At 38.8% G+C, this 21,798-nt stretch overlaps 1 protein-coding gene across 9 annotated transcripts in view; it reads right to left on the reverse strand.

Moving 5' to 3' along the window:
* The window catches only part of ARHGAP12 (Rho GTPase activating protein 12), a 70,676-nt gene that overhangs the window by 18,638 nt on the left and 30,240 nt on the right, over positions 1–21,798 (reverse strand). For 6 of the 9 annotated variants that reach the window (XM_060782500.2, XM_060782494.2, XM_060782493.2 and 3 more), the window contains 4 exons: positions 14,315–14,578; positions 11,754–11,894; positions 8,325–8,405; positions 2,293–2,418 (listed from right to left, as the gene is read on the reverse strand). In XM_060782500.2, coding sequence (XP_060638483.2) covers positions 2,293–2,418; positions 8,325–8,405; positions 11,754–11,894; positions 14,315–14,578 — 612 coding nt within the window. The remainder of the gene's footprint in view (positions 1–2,292; positions 2,419–8,324; positions 8,406–11,753; positions 11,895–14,314; positions 14,579–21,798) is intronic. The other 3 variants (XM_060782496.2, XM_060782495.2, XM_067470354.1) reach the window with 1 other exon arrangement.

The raw sequence follows: 21,798 nt of genomic DNA on the forward strand, positions 1-21,798 counted from the left end.
GCCCAGGGGATGCCTGGATATGTTACCATCTGATGGGAGGCTTCTCTCATGTCCCTGCATGGGAAGCTGGAGCTGACAGATGGGAGCTCACCCCGTGTCACAGATTCAAACCGCCGACCTTCAGGTCAGCAGTTCAGCCGGCACAAGGCACCCATTGCATCACTGTGGATCCAGCAGAATCCCTAATATGAGAGGAGTACTAATGGACATTTTGTCATGTGTTTGGATGTTCTAATCTTTGTGAGGGGGGTGTTTGTGAGGGTCATGTTCAGCCTGTACAGGCATTTTTTTTTTAAACACAGAAGTAACTAAACCAGCCTTTAGAAGGTGAGGCTAAAGGTTTGGAGTACGCTACAGACCATGAAGAAGGAAAAGATCCTGATTTCCAAAATTTCCAAAATATTGAAGGGGAGAACACAGAGAACTACAAACTTCCAGCATCCTACATGGAACCAATATTTTCCCCAAACCATGGCCTACTTCTATATTATGTATGAAAACCCGATGATTGAACAGAGAACACTCTTATTACTGGTTCCAAGTTACAGAATCCCTTACTAAAAAAACCCCTCATCTGTCCTCTTACATTAAATCTGTTGATTTGTTAGTTCTTGCTCTCATTGCTCTGGTTGATGCTTTGAGACTATTTCATATTGTTTTAGATGCCTTTAGGCATTTTAAAATCCAACAGTGGCATATAAACATATATTTAAAAATAAATGTCCTGCTATAGCAACTACAGACTTCAGGGAAAAGAAAAACCAAATAGCTGCCATTACAGATATAGTTAGATGCCTGCCATTGCTAATGCTCAGAAATCAACATAAGGAAAAAGAAAAGCGTGCCTCTTCCCATCTCAGACATATATTCCCTCGACTCTAGGCATTTTTACTTTTGTGGAAATAAACACTTTCCACTGACTTGTGCTGGAGAAAAGCAAACAGAGTTTGCCGTATTTTTATTTATTTATTTATTTACTGTACTTCTATCCCGCCCTTCTCACATCGCAGAGGGACTCACGGTGGTTTACAAACTATGGCAATAATTCAATTCCAGATTCAGATAATAACAATAGTGTTCTAATAACACAATGAAAAGCAGATTGTGTTTCTGAAGCAATACTCAAATGATGTACCGTATAAACTCAAGTATAAGTCGATCTGAATATAAGTCAAGGCACCTAATTTTGCCACAAAATAACTGGGAAAATGTATTGACTCGAGTATAAGCCGAGGGTGGAAATGCAGCAGCTACTGGTAAATTTCAAAATAAAAATAGATACCAATAAAATTACATTAATTGAAGCATCACTACGTAAAATGTTTTTGAATATTTACATAAAGTTGTAATTTAAGATAAGACTGTCCAACTCTGATTAAACCTTTATTCTAACCTTCTTCAATGTAAATGTGCTTACGTATCCTTCCAATAATAATAGAGTAAAATAATAAATGTAATAAAAAGAATACAGAAAAATGGAACTGGAAAAGTAACAGTAATAATTGTGTAAAATAATAAATGTAATAATAATAAATAGAGTAAAATAATGTAAATGTAATAATAACAATAATTGAGTAAAATAATAAATGTAATAAAAATAATAACAACAGAGTAAAATAATAAATAACTGACTCAAGTATAAGCAGAGGAGGGCCTTTTCAGCCTAAAAAATGGCTGGAAAACCCGGCTTATACTCAAGTATATATGGTAATTCATGTTCTTTTTAAGAGTTTGCAAAATACATGATAAGACCAAGGCAAATGCTTCGACATTACATAGACAGAAAGTTTTTAATGAGGAAATTACCAAGGCTGCAGCACTTTACTTAAGCCAAGGTCTATTTTACTTAAGCCAAAGTCATATTCCTCTCTCACCTTTTCTTTCCTCCTGCTAAATTAATTGAATGCAAATTACTTTTTAATTCAGTTTTCAGTAATAGAAGTTAGTGGAGGACTAAATGGGAAGGGGGAGGGTAGGATAAAGAAACAATGACATTTTAAAAGCAGTCAAAAAGTGAGACAGCAGAGGATTAATCAAGACTATTCCTGACAAAACTGAGATACTTGGAGGGTAGGCTAAGACCAAAAATTTGAACCCATCTTTTTATACTCAGTGAAATCCACAGGATCTATTTGATAGCAGTCATGTGCAGAATGCAATAAATCTCACAATGATTTGCAATTTATTAACAGTTTAGCATTTGGGATCCTGTAATTTCAGCAAACACTATTTTTCAAAGAACACACAATGTCACAAAAGGGGCAATAGAAATTCGCTTTTAGATATTCCTACCTTGTCATTTGTATCCAACACAATTGAGCTGTGCCTCCATTTTGTTAAAACGATTGGTTCCTGTAGCCTCCTGTCCAGACTCCTACTTTTAATGATCTCCCTTGGTTGTTGTGGTGAAGCATTATACTAAAAAAAAAAAAAGTGAGAAAAAAGAAATGGAACACTATAGGTGTAATCAAAGCTGAACTGCCAATGAAACCAAAGTGAAATATGCAATTTCTAACACAGTGGTTCTTAAGATGTGGGCCACGAACCACCATTGGGCCACGAGGATGAAAATCTGGTCCACAAGCCTCTTTCCTTTTTATTTACTTTATTTTATTTATTTCTGCATGCACAATGGAGAACCTTCTTGCAGCAACACCAGAGGCACTCCAAGTGGCCAGATACTGGTCAAAGGACATTTAACCAACTACCAAATTTGCAAATTCTGTGTGATTTTTTTCTTTTTCTTTTTAATCTGTGTGTTTGTTTTGCTCTGTTAGAATTGTAATACAATGGTATGGTTGCTGATGACACAATAAATAAATATTTATTTCCGCTTTTTTTTGCACCACATGCCACTCCTTCCTTGTCGCTGACTAGCTCTGCCCTTGGATAAACCACATCAGTTTTAAATTATTAAATATGGTTTTCTGTGGGTGAGCAGATAGCAACGACTGTATCAGAAACTACAGCTGATGTGGTCTATCCAATGCAATTTTCTGAATCAGCACCCCAAATAACCAAACCAAATCTAAAGTTGACCAAAAACTGATTTGTAACCCTTTTGCTACTAATGTTGGAGTCAAAAATGTTGGAGCAACTTAAAGAAACAGTAATTTCCCAGCTATCTTTGAAAATACAATGGCAAAAATAACTGAAAGAAAGCAGGAAGATCTATCAGGATTTATTTGGTCAGTTACTGCAATTATTATGACAACATATATAGGTTGGGAAAATTTCTACATTTGAAGGGAATGACCTAACCAAAACAAAGGTGTGCAACATTCCTGTCCAAGTTCAATAAATATCTGAAGGTCATAGTAGCTCTACGCAAGCAAGGCATATGCTTCCAGCTAGTATAAGCTAGAAAGAAAATGTGTCAGAGCAGTAAGAGCTTTATAACCCAATAAAGATTAAACAGCAATTTAAGACAAGCTAGATACTAAAAAAAATTACAATAATTAGTTACAATACAATAGAAGTGGGTTGTTGTAGGTTTTTTCAGGCTATAAGGCCATGTTCTAGAGCAGTGATTCTCAACCTGTGGGTCCCGATGTTTTGGTCTTCAACTCCTAACAGCTGGTAAACTGGCTGGGATTTCTGGGAGTCATAGGCCAAAACACCTGGGGACCCACAGGTTGAGAATCACTGTTCTAGAGGCATTCTCTCCTGACGTTTTGCCTGCATCTATGGCAAGCATCCTCAGAGGTAGTGAGGTCTGTTGGAACTAGGAAAATTGGGTTTATATATCTGTGGAATGACCAGGGTGGGACAAAGAACTCTTGTCTGTTGGAGATAGGTGTGAATGTTTCAACTGATTAGCATTTGATGGCCTGGCAGTTATTTTGGTGTCGCTTGTTAGTGCCTGGGGGAATCTTTTGTTGAGAGGTGATTAGCTGCCCCTGATTGTTTCCTCTCTGTTGTTTTGCTGTTGTAATTTTAGAGTTTTTTAATATTGGTAGCCAGATTTTGTTCATTTTCATGGTTTCCTCCTTTCTGTTGAAATTGTCCACATGCTTATGGATTTCAATGGCTTATCTGTGTAGTCAGGAGAGAATGCCTCTAGAATATGCCCTTATAGCCCGAAAAAACCTACAACAACCCAGCGATTGCGGCCATGAAAGCCTTCGACAATACAATAGAAGTGGTTAAACACACTGCACCTTTACCAGAACTGACTGACGCTGACTGACACTGATATTATAAAACAAAGTGCTTGCTACATGTTTGTACTAGGCCTAGGTAACAACGCAAAAATTTGTTTCTAAAATCGATTTGTATTTGGGGTTTTTTTTTGTTTTGATATTTAAAATAATTACAAAATTTTCCTTTTAAAAAGTTCGATATTTACGAAATTTCGTAAATGGTAAAAAATTAACTAATCGATTTCCGAAACAGTAACGAATCGATTCGTTAATGGCGGACGCGACCGCAAAATACGCTAAAAAACCTCCAAAAACTTCTGAAGCTTCCCTCTCCCTCTGTTCTTGACTGTTGGTGTGATATTATAATTTTTTTTCACTAATTAAACCATAAAACTGGCCCAGACATGCGGAAATAATAACGAAACGACCTCAGAACAATAACGAAACGAATACAATAACGAAATACGAAGCATTTACAAAACGTGTTTAAAAATTCGGTTTTTTTAATGATTGCTCCAGAATGGTTCGTTATCGTTTTGTAATTGGAAAAATTAACGAATTATTAACGGATTACGAATTAACGAAACGAAACCGCCCAGGCCTAGTTTGTACTATATCACTGACATATACTACTACAAGAATGGAACACTTCAAGTATCCACACAACACATTTTTGGCCCTGCACCCTCCATAAAATTGAATCTGTCCTCTCTCCCCAAGGTTAATAGCATCTCCTATAACAGCAATTATGGGCATTTAAGGGGGGGGGGGTGTCTTTAATTAATAGACTCTCATAAAACTCTTGAGTGGTCATTTTGGGGTACGAATTTCAGACAGCTGCAGGAGGGACATAGACAAACTGGCAATACAAAATGCCCCATCCCAGTTCCTAGTTTCACCATATTAGAAGCTCAAACTTAATCAATTTAAATAATTTTAAATCAGCTGTGATTCAATCAATTTAAATAATTTAAACCAATTAAGAAAATGTTAATTTAAGTGACTCAACTATTTCCCACCGGCATTCTTTACATATAATCTAAACAACGATGAGAACATGATGTCTAAGTTATGTCTACTTGTAAATGAACAGGATGTTATTAATACCGTCTAATTCACTTCGTCACATTATACATTCTAAACTCCTTAAAGATCCCATCTGATCTTGGAAGCAAAGCAAAGGTGGGGTTGGTTTAGTATTTGGGATGGGAGACTACCAACAAACGGGCTATATATCAGATAAAGGAAATGGCAAAACAAGATCTCAGTATTCTTTACCTTAAAAACCCCTATGAAATCCATGGGGAATACCATAAATTGGCAGGCAACATGAAGGGACAGGGAGTCTGAAAGGACTGTTCCATTTTGAATGTGCTCAGTTTACAAAATCTCTGAGATAAAGCAACATGGGTTATACGTGAACTTAATGGATTTGATCTGAATCTCAGATACATTCACTAGGTGGCCTCAGAATGCCACCATCTCTCAAGCTCCGTCTACATTTTATAGTATGGAAAAATATGTGTTTCTTATTTTACAGGGTTAGCATTATATAGAACTAGTAATGTTCTATATAATGCTAACTATGCTTTCTCACTTATAAATTGGCAGAACAATATTATTACTCTCAGCCTTTCAGTTATCAAATGATTTGCCTACAAGACAGGAATTGCTATGTCTCTATGCATTCAAAACAGGCTAGACAATGACATTATGTGAATTAATATAATCCACACAATTTCACGCATGATGTTATCTATGCCAAGGTTTGGTTAAAGCAGTTAATGAAGAGATCTTAACTAGAATCTGTGGATGAGTTTTAAGGCATCCAAGTACTGGGTGTAATATACATTTTTCTTTGAATTCTTTCCTGTTACTCTAAACCAGTGGTTCCCAACCTGTGGGTCGCATGCCCAGCAGTGGGCCAGGAGAATTAAAATTCAGTCCACGAACTTCCTTCCTCTTTACTTCCTTCCTCTTTATTTATTTTATTTCCATTCCTTTCTTCAGAGCTGACCAGCCCCACCCCTTTTAGTACTAATGTTGGAGAGTAGTGCTTGGTCAAGGTGGTCCCTGTTCAAAGTGGTCCCTGGTCAAAAAAAGGTTGGGAACCACTGATCTAAACTTTTCATTTCACAGTGAATTATAAGGTTAAAGGATTGATCTTTTCATGCTACTTATTAGCTCTTTCGTGCTATAAAGGTGCAAATGTGTGGTCATCTCAGAACCAGATCATATTCTGTTCCTAATGCATGTCTAAGTCAAGAACGAAAAGCTCACCTCCTAAGAATCTTGTTTTGTAGTTAGAGGTTAGAAGACTATTGACTTGCCATATTGGAATATGGACCCTGACTTTAAAGTATCTCCACCCACCTGTCCTGTTATTTGCAAGTATTTCCTGCATTCATTCATGTTTCAGATACATCTCTCATGCCTATCTAAAACTGGAACATCTTTTAATCAACCTGATGCATCCTAAAGAGCTTTTTTTGATGATTCTAACAATTTTCTTCTGAAAATTTTGCTCTTCCATTATAATAGCATAATAAGCATATATAAATACATCAGAAAGTTTTAAGAAATGGTCATGCATCAAAAAAAAACCACCCTAATTCCAGATCTTGTAAATCAAAGTATGACACAGCCATCTCTAAGGTTATGTAAACATAGCAAACAAACAAAAATGAATATTCCAGCATACCCATAAAAACACAGCGTATTCATAAAAATGATTATGATTTCAACTGTTCCTCCTATAGCGCACCAAATGACCATTTTCTTCACCTGTTTAAGATTCTGGTTCTGCTAAAAAGTCACTGTTCAAGAATTCAACACCTAATTTCAAAAGTACCAGAGGATTATTTGTCATTTCCCCTTTTTTGCAATATTACAATAGCCAAAGTTCAGATTTAACAAACAATGAGGTTGTTGTTAAAATCATGAGCTGCAGCATACTTTGAACTTTCAGCATTTCCATCTCTTCTTCCCCCACATTCTCGCAGAAGTAGAAGAGATTAGAAAGAACTGAAACCCCAACAAAAAGGTGCAGTGTCTGCTTGGCATATCTTTGCTGAAGCCTAAAAAGTAGGAGTTTTCTCTCTCAGCCTGATCTTTAGTCAGATTGACATTAACAGTGGGCTACTCTTGAAAAATTTCCATAACCTACTTTTTTTAGCACCAGTTTGGAAAGGGGGTATAAATACTTTTCTTCACACCAGCTTGGAAAGGGGGTATATAACTGTATTATATGCTGCAAAGTTGCTACATATTACTCTAAAGTAAGCCCAAATGCCAATCTACAGCATAATAAAATGTTATGGATAAAGCTACTAGTCGTTGTTTCAAGCTGCCCTGGTCCTTCCACACAACCCTATATCCCAGAATATCAAGCTGAAAATCCCACATTTATCTGAGTGTGGGCTCAGATATCACAGTTCAAAGCAGATATTGTGAGATTTTCAGCCTTGATATTCTGGAATATAGGGCTGTGTGGAAGGGGCCTCAGCTTCAGGCCAACAACTAAACAGTACCTGCAGGTGTTCTGCAAGCCACTGAAAACCTGAACCTGCAGTGGTCTGTGTAAATGACAGGCAGCCCTCCAGATCCACGGAATCACCCAACCATGGCTCAAAAATAAACTTGATTTTGCCACATGATGAACACGATGCAAATGTCCTGGCATATCCTGCTGTTACTTCCCACCATTTTACAGATCCTCAGGCTCTCTCTGGCCCTTGTTTGAGTTGTTTGCCATTTTATTACACCATTCTATACAATGAGGACTTGAGCATCGGGAGATCTTAATATTGGAAAATCCTAGAACCAAATCCCAATGTATACCAAGGATCTACTGTACAATGCAGTTTTCATAAACAACTTTTTCTCAGATTCATTCCTCTTCGGCCTACATTTGAATGAGGGTGTGTGAACTGCATTTACTCCAGAATTTGCAGGAACATGACTGTCTTAAAAGGCTTTACATTAAGTAAGAATTGTATAGCAATAAGCTGAAATTCCTCTTTTTTTCTAAACAAAATCATATCCCACCTTTCTCTCAAATGGAGTCTATTTTTGCTGTTAGGTAAAAATTGATATAATAATTAAGTGTATTCTAGAAATGAATCATGCATTAGTTCTACTGTGTAGCTATAAACACTGTTGTCCTTTGTTTTTATTACTCACTTTTGGCAGGGCCCATTCTGATCGAGATCCGTCTGCATTGTAGTAGTATGACCGACCTTGTTCATCTACATGTTTTATCCACTGTGGAAACAAAAAATAATAGAACATCATTACATATAGCAAGAACAATTAAGGCCCTCGTTAGTACATTTTTCAAGTGTGAGAAGAAGTGGAAATGCCCATAATTCTTCTACTCCTCTGAAACCATACAAAGCAAGAAGCTTGACTGCTATTCCACAAAGCATAACATAAAATTTAGATTTTTTTCATCATGCAACCAGAGCTATTATATTTTACTGTCTAGTATTCTTTTCATGATTAGTCACACTGCAAAAACTAAAAATCATTATGAATTTATAATTTTACTACCATACCATACATGCATTAAACACGTTGGATCAAACAAAGAATTTATAAAAAGCAGCTATGAACTAAGATGCGTCATTTTTGTGGTATTATAAATAATTACAATACAACACTGGAGCACATAACAAGAAAAACTAGATGTCAGTTCCCTTCTTACTTGTGATGGGAAAATAGTTTACAGATGAAGTTCCTACTACTTGTGCTGATTTAGCTAAGGGCACAAATGAACAGGAAATGGCGGAGCATTCCCATTACTCTTTCCAAGAACATTTGTAGCCAATGAGAACACATTCACTTAGTTCTCACCAAGAACTGTGCAAAAAAGGAAAGAATTAGTAAAGAAACAGGCAATTAAGAGTAAGCCTAATTTAAGCATGAACCACAAGTATATGTTGTGATAAATTATATTTCTGTCAGTCAGTGGGCAATTTCAGTTTACTAGGGAATGGCACAGAGAGGCTGAATAAGGAATTCAGAGAAGTTTATCATTCCAGCACATTTTGTCGCATCTAACTACTGAATATCACATTATGAGGGACATATTCCAAAGAAATATTAGAAAAGATAGCCTGCTTTGAACATCTCATGGCACTATTTGTCTGGAAAGCCACAAAGTTTCCTACTCTCATGAACAGAATGTGCTACAATACCCAGGAAGGAGAATTTAAACCAGTGATTCTCAACCTGTGGGTCCCCAGATGTTTTGGCCTTCATCTCCCAGAAATCCTAACAGCTAATAAACTGGTTGGGATTTCTGGGAGTTGTAGGCCAAAACAACTGGGGACCCAAAGATTGAGAACCACTGACTAGATATGTATGCTTCCACATTCTGGACTACAGGGTCTGCTTTCCTGATGCACCAACAGAAGACACAACTCTCTAGTAATTTGTAGACTTCTATAGCCATTCCCCATTGCTCCAGTTTTTAACATTACCAAAGTAATTTCAACATTTAGAAAAGAGAGGGTGGGCTCTCTCATAGATAATTCCACTATCAAAATTTGTTGTTCATTCAATCGTTTCCGACTCTTCGTGACCTCATGGACCAGCCCACGCCAGAGCTCCCTGTCGGCCGTCACCACCCCCAGCTCCTTCAAGGTCAATCCAGTCACTTCAAGGATCCCATCCATCCATCTTGCCCTTGGTCAGCCCCTCTTCCTTTTTCCTTCCATTTTCCCCAGCATCATTGTCTTCTGTAAGCTTTCCTTTCTTCTCATTATGTGGCCAAAGTACTTCATCTTGGTCTCTTCTATCCTTCCCTCCAATGAGCAGTCGGGCTTTATTTCCTGAAGTATGGACTGGTTGGATGTTCTGGCGGTCCAAGGCACTCTCAGAACTTTCCTCCAACACCACAGTTCAAAAGCGTCTATCTTCCTTCGCTCAGCCTTCCCTAAGGTCCAGCTCTCACATCGGTAGGTGACTATGGGGAATACCATTGCTTTAACTATGCGGATCTTCATTGCCAGTGTGATGTCTCTACACTATTTTATCAAGATTGGACATTGCTCTCCTCCCAAGAAGTAAGCGTCTCTTGATTTCCTGGCTGCAGTCTGCGTCTGCAGTAATCTTTGCACCTAGAAATACAAAGTCTGTCACTTCCTCCACGTTTTCTCCCTCTGTTTCCCAGATGTCAATCATTCTTGTTGCCATAATCTTGGGTTTTTTTATGTTTAGCTGCAACCCAGCTTTTGCACTTCCTTCTTTCACCTTGATTAGAAGGCTCCTCAGCTCCTCCTTGCTTTTGGCCATCAAAGTGGTATCATCTGCATATCTAAGGTTGTTAATGTTTCTTCCAGCAATTTTTACCCCAGCCTGGCATTCGTCAAACCCCGCAAATCGCATGATGTGTTCTGCATACAAGTTGAATAGGTTGGATGAGAGTATACAATCTTGCCGTACGCCTTTCCCAATCTTGAACCAGTCTGTTGTTCCATGGTCAGTTCTTACTGCTGCTACTTGATCATTATACAGATTCCTCAGGAGAGAGAAAAGGTGATTTGGTATGCCCATACCACCAAGAACTTGCAACAATTTATTATGATCCACAGAGTCAAAGGCTTTAGAATAGTCAATGAAACAGAAACAGATGTTTTTCTGAAACTCCCTGCCTTTCTCAAAATACCCTATAGGTATTTCTGTGTCTTTCCTGTTCCCCTGCTTTTATTGAAGGAAAGAAAGGTGTCGAATCTGCTGTGGTATTTCTAAACCCACTGCTGGAGAGCAAGGTAAGAAATTAGGTTGATGCCAATCATAAGGCTTCCAAAGAAACATGTAGTATAGAATTTAGTCAGACCATGGGAATATTCCCTATAGATCATACCCTCAGACTATAAGAAAATCCTATCAAGCATTGAACTCTCAGTTAAAAGAACTTTATTCTGGATTGCAGATTGTTCAGTCACATTTTTCCTGTTCCTGGGAGGAAATAGGGAGAAAAGCTGCCGCACAAATTATTCAAGAACACCATAAGAAGAACCCAGGCAAACAGGACATTGTAGTTTTCATGAATGATGTAATACCAGTCCAAAGCAATTGGACAAGTTTTCAAAAACTGTTTTTCAGATTCCAATATTAAATGTTACATCTATAAGTTAATTAGTAGGACAGTAATCTCTTTATATCTGCCAGAGAAAATTAGGTACCTCCTTCAAACACCTTATTTACAGTTACTCTCATCAACACTGCTCCTGAAACAGAGTCAGAGTTGAAATTACTGTTGACAGCTGTATTTACAGTTCATTGATGAGAAAAATAACAGCAGCTTGCCAGATCGGAAATGGAGTTGGCAGTATGTATTAAAAAATATGGTTGGCTACCTGACACAGAAAACAATAAATATTGACAAGACTTGGTTGGATTTTATTTTTCAGGAGAAACAGAATAGTCATTCTTACAGAATATAGCTCGAAACAAACAAACAAAACAAATGGAAAGGAATGGAAAGAAGATGTCAGGAATAAACACATTTTCTATAACTAATGACATAAAAACTACACCTGTTTGATTTCTTGCTCACTATGTTTCTATGAGATTAAAAGGTAGGTGAGGAAGAAAAGTGTGTACCTTTTCATTAGTATGGTCACTGGTATATAGCGTTTGGCCATGTTCATCCAATTCTTCTGACCACCCTTTGGGAGGAGAACCATACTGACTATCTGAGTGGCTGTTATAAGAACTGTGGGAGTTTTCTTGTGATAGAAGAGTCTACAAATGGTCAAAGACACAGAAGTATTGAGATGTAGTATTAGATAAATTCTAGAAGGGGCTAGCACTTATCTAAAAGTCAAAACCATGAATGGAGAATTTAAATTTTACAAGAAAGAAGTGGAAATAGCGACACTTTAAGGAAAGGAAATGGTTGCTGAACAGAAAGCTTTTGAAGCAGAGGAATCAGACAGGATGCTTATAGGTTCAGTGGGTGTCAAATATGAGAAAAGAACAATTGTTGCTTAGCTTTCAGTTAGGAAAAGACATACATCCTGATGATATCAACAGCAAAACTTGTAGACTCTGTCTACTGAACTATATCACAAATAGCTCCAAAGACAAATGAGGATATAAACAGCAGGTTTAAAGGGCAAATCATGGACAAGAGAGGACAGACTAATTCTTGCACATCGAGTCAAATCATCTCTGCAGCTTTCACCATCATAGATATTTTTATCACTTTACTTTGGAGGTGTTGTAAAACTTTGATTTCTATTAATCCCCCTCCTGTTTAGTAAGAAAAACTAAGGAGAAAATTGCTCTTGCCAAACGTGACTGTAAAGCGGGATTAATACATGAAATTACTACTAGTATTCCAAAAATTCAAAACTGCTGTTGAAGGAAAACTTGAACGATATCCTGAAATGGCCTTAAAATAGGGAAGAAATAGTATTACTAAAGTTACCAAAAAGGACAGATTCTAAGTGCTATAGACTGAAAGACATCACGAAGAACAGAAAAAAGGAAGCTCATAACTCAAACAAAGCTGAAAAAACAAAGTAAGTGTAACAAGTATGCAATGCCATCAAATACAAAGGACACATAAGCTCTACAGGATTCTAAAAGCAGAATACTTTAAAAAATAGTCAATAAAATATAGAAGATCAAAACATGAGACAGCTCAGAGAATCAAATGTATAAAGGATATTTGGCTATAATGCACGAGGAAAAATGTATGTCTAACAAAGGTAAATGAACTGTAGATAAAGGACAGGTAAAGGGCTAAAATAATCAGAATACTGAATATTTAGCACTTATGCTTACAGGTGTTTGAAGAATATCACACACAATAATGCTCTCAAGGTTTGAAATTCTGAATGGTTTGTGTTTGAATAATGCAATGATAACTGACAGCTCAGATCAATCCGAAGAAAAGGAATATACAGCAACAAAAACCCACCAAATTCTCAAACTTTCTGAAGTTAATTACTGCATAGTGTTTGTGAAGATACCAGCATTTCAGGTTTGGCTGCAGAACACACTACTTACACAGTCTGGACAACATACCACACAATTCAGCAACTGCAGCAACTACTTGTCTTCCTAATGTTGTAGCAGATCAAGCAGGACATATGGAAATCCTGCTTCCCCCCAAAAAAAGAAAGAAAGAAAAGCGGTGCCTTAAATTCTACACCAAAATTAGGCTTCAGGGAAGAATTAGGATTCCTAAAGTGATCTGCACTTAGTACCTGGCCATGGATTAGTCACTTCATTAAATATTTAAACCATGGGTGGACAGCACATAGCTTGCAGGGTATATACAAACTGCCTTGACCACACAAATTCTGTTAAATGGTCAAAGACAGTCGAGCAGAATGCTGACACAAAACTAAAAAAACATATTTTTCTATTCTGGAAAGGGAGAAGACACTCTACCCTGCCAAATGGCTGATCTCTACAGTATAAGAAGGAATCTACTACCATAGAGATCCAACAGAGCTATTACTGGATTTAAGAAGAAGTGTAGCCCTCTCTTGACTTTTGGCAGGTTCGTAGTAGCTCTGGAGCCCACAGAAAATGATATAAAGAAGGTGATGCAAAGCCATGAACTTCAATATACTATGACACCTCAAAAAGCATTTCATGAGCCAGAGTATTATTCATCAGAATTAACAAGCAAAAATCATCAATTTTCAAGGCCAGGAACTAATCCAGGAACTAATACCACTTAGAACTAATTACAGTAACCACGACACCATAGTTACACAGCTACTTGTACTCAAAGTTCCCTAAGTCTGGAATTCTGAAAATTATAATGATTTTGGCTACTCTTATTTTTACATGGTTCAATGTTCTTAGACTAGAAAAGTAAAGTGCATTCAAAACTATACGACTTTCAATGGAGAAGTAAACCCAGATGTATGTACTACTTATTCAATGTAATCAGTCTATTGGTCTGGCACCTCTCCTACTACATAACTCAAATTTGTATCATCAATGTAAGTAACAGTATGACTGACCTAAACAAGAAAGTGTCACTGTTCCTTTATTTGGATAGAACTAAAACAAAAGCTCAAAGAACTAGTTCAACTACTTACAAAAAAATCTAATTGGGAAAAAATCAATTAGTTTCCAAAAATGTTAATGCATGTAATTCACCTGTACTCTAAGCTTAGTAAGTATTGGTTCAAACTTACCTCATGATCTGCTTGGTTCAAAGTGTCTCCTTTACTTATGCTTGGATCCCGAGTCAAGCGTGGTGGTTTCCAGGTTCTTTCCTGTGTTCCTTTGTTGTAATAGTAACAACGTCCTGTTGAGTCTTTATGAGTCTCCCATTCTCCATTAATTTGGATTGCAAGAGTTGTAGGTATAGGTGGGAGTGCAGACTGCGATATTTTCAGTTCTTGCAAATTTGCATAAACCGGTGAATCTGGTCTTCCTTGGCTTGGTGGTGTGGTTGGCTATAATGTAAGATAAAAAGATATCAACTGATTTGATAGCATTGAATCAATAAGCAGAGAAACTCTACTGGCATTGCGAATACAAAGGAATACCTTAATTCAGAAATAGGTCAATGTGAAGGGTTACATTCTATAAATAAATCCTGATTCAGTCTGGAAGAAAAAGTATTACAAGTTATACATTGTCATGTCTCATTTTATTTTAGCATCAGAACAGAGCTCTAATTTTGTGAGATATAAAAATCAATTTCATATGGCTATGATAAAATATTTATAGTTGGAATGTCATTTCTTGATATATGATGATTTTATCATACTTCAAAAGCAGAATAAACTGCTTAAGACATGTAATCAAAAAAGATTTATTTTTTCCTAGTTAGTCCCAAAGGTGCTATGCCTCTTTATAATAAATTATATAGCACAACATGCATTATTCATGGACCAAGTGCACAAGGAAAGCTTTCTTCCCAGTCAGCCTCAAGCATGCAACTGGATTATTTTATGTCTTTTTATGGTAACATGGAAATTTCATTGAATATATAATAGATTCTTGTTGAAACTGGCTCAGAAACCATTTTCAATATTTACGCTCACACTGAATAACCAACCCATAACACAAAAAAAACCCTCTTGATTATTTGTTGTTCCTGTTATTGCTGTCAAGTCAACCTATGGTGATCCTCCAAGGATCAACAGCCCCACTTAGGTCTTGCAGACTGAGGAACATGGCTTCCATGGTTTAATCTATCAATTCAAAACACAGCCTTCCTTTTTCCCCCTTACAGACAGAAAGACTCAAAAAATCCAAAGTCCTAAGTCTGCTACCAGATTTCCTATGTTACATACACACATGTAGCTTTTGGCATTATATTTCATACTCTATATGCTATACTCCACAGTTTATACTCAATACTTCATTTATCTATTCTCAGGCCACACAGTTAACAATCAAATAAGTCTGCCTTGTTACATATCGTTATTAGGAATGTGCAAAATTTTCAGAAGTTTTGCATGTCATAAGAAAATTAGTTAAATCTGTACATCTGAAGTGATATCTATTAATCCCCACACCAAAAACTTTTCTTTTTTCAGTGGGGGAAATGGTTATTGGGGAAGAAAGGGGGATATTGGGAGAGAAAGAGAGCTTTACAAAGTAATTGCAGAAACTGCCAAAATGCAGGACCATAAGCATTTGTTACGAAGTGCCACCTTTCAAAAGCCACAACCCTCTAAATCAGTGGTTCTCAACCTGGGGTCCCCAGATGTTTTTGGCCTACAACTCCCAGAAATCCCAGCTAGTTTACCAGCTGTAAGGATTTCTGGGAGTTGAAGGCCAAAAACATCTGGGGACCCCAGGTTGAGAACCACTGCTCTAAATCCAGCATGTTAGGAATTGTGGGAGTTGAAGTCCAAAACACCCAGAGGGCCAAAGTTTGCCCATGCCTGTTCTAAATACAAAAGGCTACCTAGAATTATGTGGTATATTGATTTGAGCACTGGACTACGACTTTGGTGACGAAGATTCAAATCCCTGTTTAGTCACGGAAACCCTTTGGATGACCTTGGTTGTGTGACACTTATGGAGAATAAGTTGGAAATAACTTGGTGGCATACAGTAACAAAGCTGGAATAGAGCACGCTCACTATCCACTCTAACCAAGGAGTACAAATCTTCGGCATTCAAAAACGTAGTGATCTTTATAGGTAAACATGCAAAGATTTTTGAACCTAGTGTTCCTCTGTCTTTCATGGAAGGCAGAGAATCCAAGGAAGGCTTAATTCAGAGAATCCCTAACTGACTGAAACACCAGGAAGTCCTGCTATTAGAATCGTAACTAATGTTTTTGTGTATTTCACTTTCCCTCTAATGAACATATAACAATGTATATAGGCCAGAGACCCATCACGGTGTAGTGGTTTGAGTGCTAGGATTTGACTCTCGAGACCTGGATTCAAATGCCCACTTTGTCATGGGAGCCCAAGGGGTGACCTTCATTAAATCATATTCTCCCAGTCTCAGAGGAAGGCAAAGGCAAACAAAAACCCAACAATACAGTGGTTCTTTGCAGGCAAAGTTGCTCAGATACGCCTTGAGCTCGACTCCAATTTCATCGCAGTGCCAGAGGAGGTGACGGAGGTATCTGCTTGTCCAATTTTGTGAGATTCTTTTAGGCTTGTTCTTCCTGAGACCGTGGAAGAGGTCCTTGGGGCTGTGAGGGCGACCACTTCGACTCTAGACCCTTGCCCATCCTGGCTTATTAAATCTGCCAAGGAGGGGTTGGTTGATTGGTTTGTGTTGATTATTAACGCATCGCTGGAGCAAGGGATTTTTCCATCTAATTTGAAACAGGCTGTGGTTCGCCCATTCCTCAAAAAGGCTTCCCTTGACTCCACGGTGCTGAACAATTACAGGCCAATCTCCAACCTTCCTTTTTTGGGTAAGGTGCTGGAGCGGGTGGTGGCCTCCCAGCTCCAGGGCTTTTTAGATGACATCAGTTACTTAGATCAGTCGCAGTCTGGTTTCAGGCCTGGTCACGGCATCGAGACAGCCTTGGTCGCCTTGGTGGATGACCTCCATAGAGAGCTGGACAGGGGGAGTGTGACCCTGTTGGTTCTCTTGGACATCTCAGCGGCTTTCGATACCATCAATCATGGTATCCTTCTGGGTCGCCTCTCTGGGATGGGTCTCGGGGGCACGGTTCTGTCGTGGCTCTGGTCCTTCCTGGAGGGACGAACCCAGATGGTGAAGCTGGGAGACGCCTGCTCGGATCCCTGGCCTTTGACCTGTGGGGTCCCGCAAGGCTCTATTCTGTCTCCCATGCTCTTTAACATCTACATGAAACTGCTGGGAGAGGTCATCCGGAGTTTTGAAGTTGGGTGCCATCTCCAAATGACACACAACTCTACTACTCCTTTCCACCCAATTCCAAGGAGGCTTCTCAGGTGTTGGACGAGTGCCTGGCCGCTGTGCCTATCTGGATGAGGAGGAACAAGCTGAAGATCAATCCCGACAAGACAGAGGTCCTCCTGGTCGATCGCAAACCGGATCGGGGTATAGGGTGGCAACCTGTGTTGGACGGGGTTACACTCCCCCTGAAGCCACAGGTCCGTAGCTTGGGAGTCCTCTTGGACTCATCGCTCACGCTTGAGGCTCAGGCGTCGGTGGTGTCCGGGAGGGCTTTTGCACAACTGAGACTTGTGCGCCAGCTGCGTCCGTACCTCGCGAAGGCTGATCTGGCCGGAGTGGTCCATGCCTTGGTCACCTCTAGATTGGATTACAGCAATGCACTCTACATTGGGCTGCCCTTGAAAACGGCTCGGAAATTCCAACTGGTCCAACGGGCAGAAGTCAGGATGTTAACCGGGGCTCATTACAGAGAGAGGTCAACCCTCCTGTTCAAGGAGCTCCACTGGCTGCCGTTTATTTTCCGAGCCCAATTTAAGGTGCAGGTGCTGACCTACAAAGCCCTGAACGGTTTGGGACCACCCTACATGCGTGACCGTATCGCTGTCTACGAACCCACACGCTCACTCCGGTCATCTGGAGAGGCCCTGCTCGTGATCCCGCCCGCGTCGCAAGCGCGCTTGGTGGGGGCGCGAGACAGGGTCTTTTCTGTGGTTGCCCCCGACTTTGGAACGCCCTCCCAAAAGATCTCAGACAGGCCCCTACATTGGCAGTCTTCAGAAAGAATTTGAAAACCTGGCTGTTCCAATGTGCCTTTTCAGATTAGGAACCTCCAGCACCAAGTCCTAGAAGCACTATAGAGAACCAAGATCACTGCACACTGCACACTGCACTTGCTTTATAATCCTACATTCCTCCCACCACATCAGCACTTTTAATCCTGTACCCCTACTCTGGCCGGCCCAGTTTTAATAGTGTCTTGTTGTATTGTTACAGTTATTGTTTTTCTGCTTAACTGTTTTTAATTTGCTTTAGGTATTGTATTGTTGTATTGTGTTTTGGGGCTTCAGCCTGTGTAAGCCGCATCGAATCCCTCGGGAGATGCTAGCGGGGTACAAATAAAGTTATAATAATAATAATAATAATAACCTGTGGCTCCCCAGGTGTTTTGGCCTACAATCCCAGCCAGTTTACCAGCTGTTAGGATTTCTAGTTGAAGGCCAAAACGTCTGGAAACCCGCAGGTTGAGAACCACTGGTTTAGGGCTTTATAAGCTCAAGCCAGCACTTTGAATTACATGCACAGTATTACATGCCTCAGTATGATAGGATACAATAAACTGTAAATCAGGGCACCAGCCACTCATCTCCGTTGTTGACTACAAAGGTCATATATGCAGGAATCATTTATACTGTTTTTATATTGAAAATGCTTAAAAACAATGTAGAAATAAACTATAAACTTTTAAAGTCTTTATATAAACATAAAGATGCTGAAATTCTGGCAAATACGTTCAAAGCAGACAAGCTGCTGGAAGTCATCTTCTTGATTCACATTTTCAGAGTGCTCTTATCTACAATGGCTTTACCATTACTTCAATGATCACTCTTTAACTTCACCATCACGCATCCTTACCTCTTTCTGCTTCTCAGCTCACTGCTTACTCATAATGCACCTTAGACCTAATACTCTCCTCTCTGAGTCAAAGTAAACAATAAAAGTCACATGCTCACCAACAGTGTGAATGCTTTAAAAATGAGAAGCTTGACTGAGTACCTGATCCAGATCAAAACACTGGCATTGAGAAACGCTATCTTCTGCTTGCAATCCCATTCTAGACTGGGATCTCTACATCTCATATTCATGCTAATTTGTGGCCGGGGGGGGGGGGGGGCTCCATGTCACTTCTACAAATGCTTCTTCCTTCTTCCTGTCTCTATTTATAAAGCAGGTGTGAAGGACTTGATCTCCAGAGTGGTTCTGGACCTCCAAATTCCAATCCAAATCAGGTTCATGTACTATAAAAAGCACTCACATAATTGCTAAATACCCAAAAGGGCATCCTTCCTGCCTTCCTCTAATTTTCCACTCTTTGTCCTCCCTGCTGCTGAATAGCCTTGGCCTTTGTCCTACCTTCTTTCTAGTAAAGCAGTTCCTCTTATCACTAATCTCTGCATGATTTGTTCTCCCAACTAAGCTATTTCAGTTCTGCTATAGAAAATTAACAGTCAACATTAGTCACACCTCTTTGCAAACCAATCAGAAAATGTGAATACTAATACAATTTTTTTCATCAGTAGTTCAAAACAAGATCTATCAAGACAAGCCAAAATCAGAAATCAATACAGAAATTTTTATTTTAAAAAGCAACTACCAAAACATAATGCCTGAAGATCTGACTGGTGATCTGTACAAGTGTCAGCTTCTTTGCATAACCATAATGCATTCCAGTAGTGTACACAGTGCTGTGGAATTCAAAGAGGTAGAAATGAAGGGTGAAAGAAAAAAATGTGTCCAGAGGAAGGCACATCAAGCCAATTCCTGTCTTCCACCTGGAAATCCATGTCCTCACTGCGAAAGAACATGCAGATCAAGAATAGGTCTCTACAGTCACCTACGGACGCACTGCCATGACCCTACACTTGGAAGGCCATGAGGGATCGCATATGATGATTATAGTAGAAAATTAGTTCATGTGCACACATGTCCTTCAGATTTCAAACTGTCTAGTCTTTTGCTAGATTGTAACAATGGCATTAGAGAAACAATAATAAAAGCAGAAAGCCTACCTCCATTCATCAAAATAGAGACACAAACCCTAAATCTCCTTGAACCCTGTCACTTGAATCTCCTGTAAATATTTATCGCCAACCTTGCAGGAACAATTATATTTATTTCCCCCAGATTCATTTTTTTATTCCTCAAGCTTCAAGTCAACTCATTTGAAATGGGAATAGTTCTATGGATACTATAGACTGCCATACAGACAAATAAATGGGCCCAAAGCAAACCAAGACAGACCTCTCCCCTGGAAGACAAAATGACTAAACTGTACTTTGGAAGCATTGTGAGAAGACATGACTCACTAGAAAGTATCATGCTTCTTGGTAAGGGAGAAGGCAGTAGGAAAAGGGGAAGGCTACAATACAAATGGAGACACATGATCAAGGAAGTCACAGTCCTGAGTAACTTTACTGCTAACTAAGTCACTTGGAGACCTCTCAGTCACAGGTTCATAACAAACCAAAGTCAACTTAACAATTAAATTAACAGTAAAATTTTCAAAGTTAAAAAGTATCACAGTGCAATTTCAAGGCATGCTTCAGCATCTACAAATCCCCCACTCGTTTAGAATTATTTCACACAATATTTCTACATTCTAGTTGAATGGTATGCATGTAAAAGAATTTTCTTATCCTAATAAATTAAAAATACTTTTTAAAGACAGTATTGTAAACAAACATTAAGAGTTATTTAGAGTTGTTTATACTGTTCTAATCAATTTTTGAAATATTCACAAGTCAAACTGTATAATTTTAAATTCTCCATATGCATTTAAGAAAACTTTTAAGTGTTAGCCAATTAAGACACAATTCTAACTCACCAAGATGACCAAGAGCCAGAAGAGCCAACACTAAGGTAGCTGAAGTTGTGCTTAATGGAAGCCACTCTCAGTTGGAAACTTCTTAGGACTACTCCAATCCTAGCCAAAGGTTGTTTCAAACACAGGACATTTGTCCCTCAGCTGAGAAAGGACTGGATCTGGTATTACTAGATTATTCCCTCCCTCAACCCCTTTTCATTCCACCCCTTTTTTTGGTTCTTCTTCAAGATCAAGCAGCCAGAAGGAATTGTGTGGGCATAAGGGCAGTTCAACCAGCACAAGACAGTTTCAACTACCACAAAAGGTTTTTCTAACTGTTTTTAATAGGCTCTGGACTTTAGAACTGTATTTTAAAGAAGAAAATAATCCTAGCTGCTTCTCTTCCCCCATCCCTTGACAGACCCAGACACAAGTATATTTTATACAATGGCTGAAGTGGATTACATCTATTATCTTCTAGTCACTTGATGTTCCTCAGTAGCTGAATGAACTGTCTGTTCTGCTGGCCATAATATCCATTCAGAAATATCCCAGAAAGAGGGTCAATGACTGGTTTTTAGCTGTTTTGTGTAGAACTGTTTTCTGCCCTCTCTCAAGACTTGGGATGATAACCACAACTGACTGATAAATATGACACTGTGTTTACCATCCCTGATACAAGCAGCAACCCTGTCAAAACACTGACCTGCCTAAGACCTTGGAAAGCTACTG

Source organism: Anolis sagrei, chromosome 6, assembly GCF_037176765.1.
Source record: "Anolis sagrei isolate rAnoSag1 chromosome 6, rAnoSag1.mat, whole genome shotgun sequence".
Lineage (NCBI taxonomy): Eukaryota > Metazoa > Chordata > Lepidosauria > Squamata > Dactyloidae > Anolis > Anolis sagrei.